The 2,865-nt window shown below is 51.0% G+C and overlaps 1 protein-coding gene across 1 annotated transcript in view; it reads left to right on the plus strand.

Moving 5' to 3' along the window:
• Nucleotides 1-2,865, plus strand: part of GREB1L (growth regulation by estrogen in breast cancer-like) — a 225,419-nt gene that overhangs the window by 206,546 nt on the left and 16,008 nt on the right. The window contains exons 24-25 of the mRNA XM_010828983.1: nucleotides 1,971-2,126; nucleotides 2,620-2,759. Of these exons, the coding sequence (XP_010827285.1) occupies nucleotides 1,971-2,126; nucleotides 2,620-2,759 (296 nt within the window). The remainder of the gene's footprint in view (nucleotides 1-1,970; nucleotides 2,127-2,619; nucleotides 2,760-2,865) is intronic.

Genomic DNA, 2,865 nt, shown 5'->3' on the forward strand with positions numbered 1-2,865 from the left:
GCGGTTCCCCTCAGCCGGTCCAGCAGGGCAGGAGCGTGGGCATGAGCAGGGGTCAGCTAGCATTAGCCCTGCGGCCAGGGGAGGGTGGCTTCGCATCTCAGAGGGACTGCGGTGCTGGAGGAAATGGGTGGGGGGTGGGCAGGAGTAGTCATGGGTAGACGTTCTTCCCAAGCCCCTGAAAGATGAAGGTAGAGAAGAAAAAGGCCTTGTGTTGTCCATCACATTCGCCCTTGGAGACCTCCAACTCGCTTGCTTTTCCTAAACAGTTGGACCTGTCCTGTGACCAGCCCAAGGGATAGAGCAGTTCAGAGCCAGACTAGGTAAAATCAGTCATGTTTAATCATCTTCCTGTGGCTTTTGGTTCAACTTCCGTCCTCCATAGTTTACGTGCAGGATTCCGGACAAACGCACACAGTCCTGTCTTCCGGTCCACATCTCCTTGTCTGCGTGCCCGGCTGAGCTCTAGCAGACCCCAGGCCACCAGAGGGGACTGAAAGACCCCGGGGGCTGCCCAAAGCAGGCGGGGCTACAGTGCAGAGCCGAGCTGACCGGGAGTGAGGGGCCGTCATCCCATTGACCCCCACCTCCTAGGCTCCTCGGAAGAACGACGCCTTTAATTTTCATCTCAGATTCCCACTACAGAGCCTACAGCTGTGAGTCAAACCTGGCCTTTGTGATGAGCAGCACTGTTTGGCTTTATTCCTTCACCCTAATTTTAGTGCCAGTGAATGCAATGGTACACTGGAGAGGCATGGGGATGTGTTTTTATTAAATGAGAATAAGCTCTAACTTTTAAATACAATGCACATTTTTAAATGAAACCTAAACTTTAAAAAGGTCCAGGATGTAAAAATAAACAGTGTTGTGCTTAAAAGGTAATACCTGAGCTTCTAGCTTGTAGGCTTTTGGCAGAGGGGTGTTTTTTTCTTTGTTTCTCCTTTTGAGGGCTTTCCCAGTGGCTCAGATGATGAAGAATCTGCCATAATGAGGTTTAAAAAATTTGGACATAATGAGACATGGGTTCAATCCCTGGGTTGGGAAGATCCCCTGGCAAAGGGAATAGCAACTCATTCTAGTATTCTTGCCTGGAGAATTCCATGGACAGAGGAGCTTGGCAGGCTACAGTCCATGGGGTTGCAAAGAGTTGAACACAACTGAGCGACTGACACACACACACACACACACACACACGCACTCACACGCACGCTCCCTTTACACTGTCTTAAGCTGATCTTATAGTTTTTATTATTAATAACAAATATCACCTATTGGAAACATACCATGTGCCTGCCACATGGTGTTAGCACTTTCAGTATGCCATCTGGACTTCTTAAAACAATCAGGGAACCCTAAGAAATGAAGGTGCCTGCAGGTGTGAAGTCACAAGATCGGCGGGAGCAGTGGCCTGGACTCAAACCCAAGGCCCAGGCTCTCAACCGGGTTTGCATGTCGGAAGCACTGAAGGAGCTTTAAATATGACGAGTGCCTAAATAAGGAAGGTGGTTCTAGGCTGTGTGGCCTGAGCACAGGGGTTTTACAAGCTCCAGTGGATTCTAATAAGCAACAGACACTGTGAATCTTGCTTAATGAGCCCCTGAAATCCTTTCAGCTGTCGGCATCTTAAAACCCCATGACTAAAACTCTTGTGATAGGATTCAGATCATCCAAAGTTAAATAAGATTTTAGGGACACTTGGGGGTCAGGCGTGGGAGACTGGTGGATCTCTTAGACTTGGGAGTTTCTGGGCTGGGTGTGTAGAGGCTAATGGGGACCAGTGAGGGCCAGCATCCCTCCCAGCAGGTCTGAAGGACACTCTGCACCCCTCTCCCCTGGACTCGGGAGCTCATTTCTCAGAAAGGCCTTTGTCCACCTACCTGGGCTGTATGTTTCCCTGACACTTGGGTGAGAGGGAGGGAAGGTGGCCAGTTGGTCTGATCGGGCTGCCCTGTGCACTTTCCTTCTTGGCCTAGATCACAGCGAAAGCAGTGAGGTGAGCCAGTCAGAGGGCGAACCCTGGCCTGACATCGAGAGCTTCAGTAAAATGCCCTTTGACGTCAGTGTGCACGACCCCAAGTACAGTTCGATGAGCCTGGTATATACTGAGAAGCTGGCAGGGGTCAAACAAGGTCAGTGTACGTGGAGCCTGAAGGTCGAGGGTTCACCTAAATGAGGGCGGGAAACCTGGGGCCGTTTACTCCTTGAGAGCAGCTTAAGTCATACTCCTTTGCATGTCTTGTTTTATTCACGTGAATGTCACCTTTTGGGCTTCCTGGGTGGCTCAGTGGTAAAGAATCCACCTGCCAATGTAGAAGACGTGGGTTCCATCCCAGGGTCAGCAAGATCCCCCTGGAGGAGGGCATGGCAACCCACTCTAGTATTCCTGCCTGGAGAATCCCATGGACAGAGGAGCCTGGTGGGCTACAGTCCATGGATTTGCCAAAGTTGGACGTGACTTAGCGACTGAACAACAGCAAGGTCACCTTGTAATTTTCAGAGCTGCCTCTCAGGGCATAAACTGCAGAATCCTAGGAAAAGCCCTTCTGGGGGTGGGGGACTTTTTGCCCAGGCATAGGGGCTTCACACACAGCATGGGAAGGTGTTTTGTCTCTTTTTACACAGAAGCGATAAAGGAACCCAAAGCTGAGGAGCCCCGGAAACGAGAAACCATGTCCATGATGCTGACCAAGTACGCGGCCTACAACACCTTCCACCACTGTGAGCAGTGCCAGCAGTACATGGACTTCACCTCTGCCCCCCAGGTGCGGCCCCTGCGCTCCTGCCTGTTACCCAGCCTGGGTTCTGTGTGCGAGAGAGGGAAAGCCCCAGTTTCAAGCCCTAGATGGCTTGTTTGGTTTTTAAAAAATA

Source organism: Bison bison, unplaced genomic scaffold (genome assembly GCF_000754665.1).
Source record: "Bison bison bison isolate TAMUID 2011002044 unplaced genomic scaffold, Bison_UMD1.0 scf7180017864498, whole genome shotgun sequence".
Taxonomy (NCBI): Eukaryota; Metazoa; Chordata; class Mammalia; order Artiodactyla; family Bovidae; genus Bison; species Bison bison.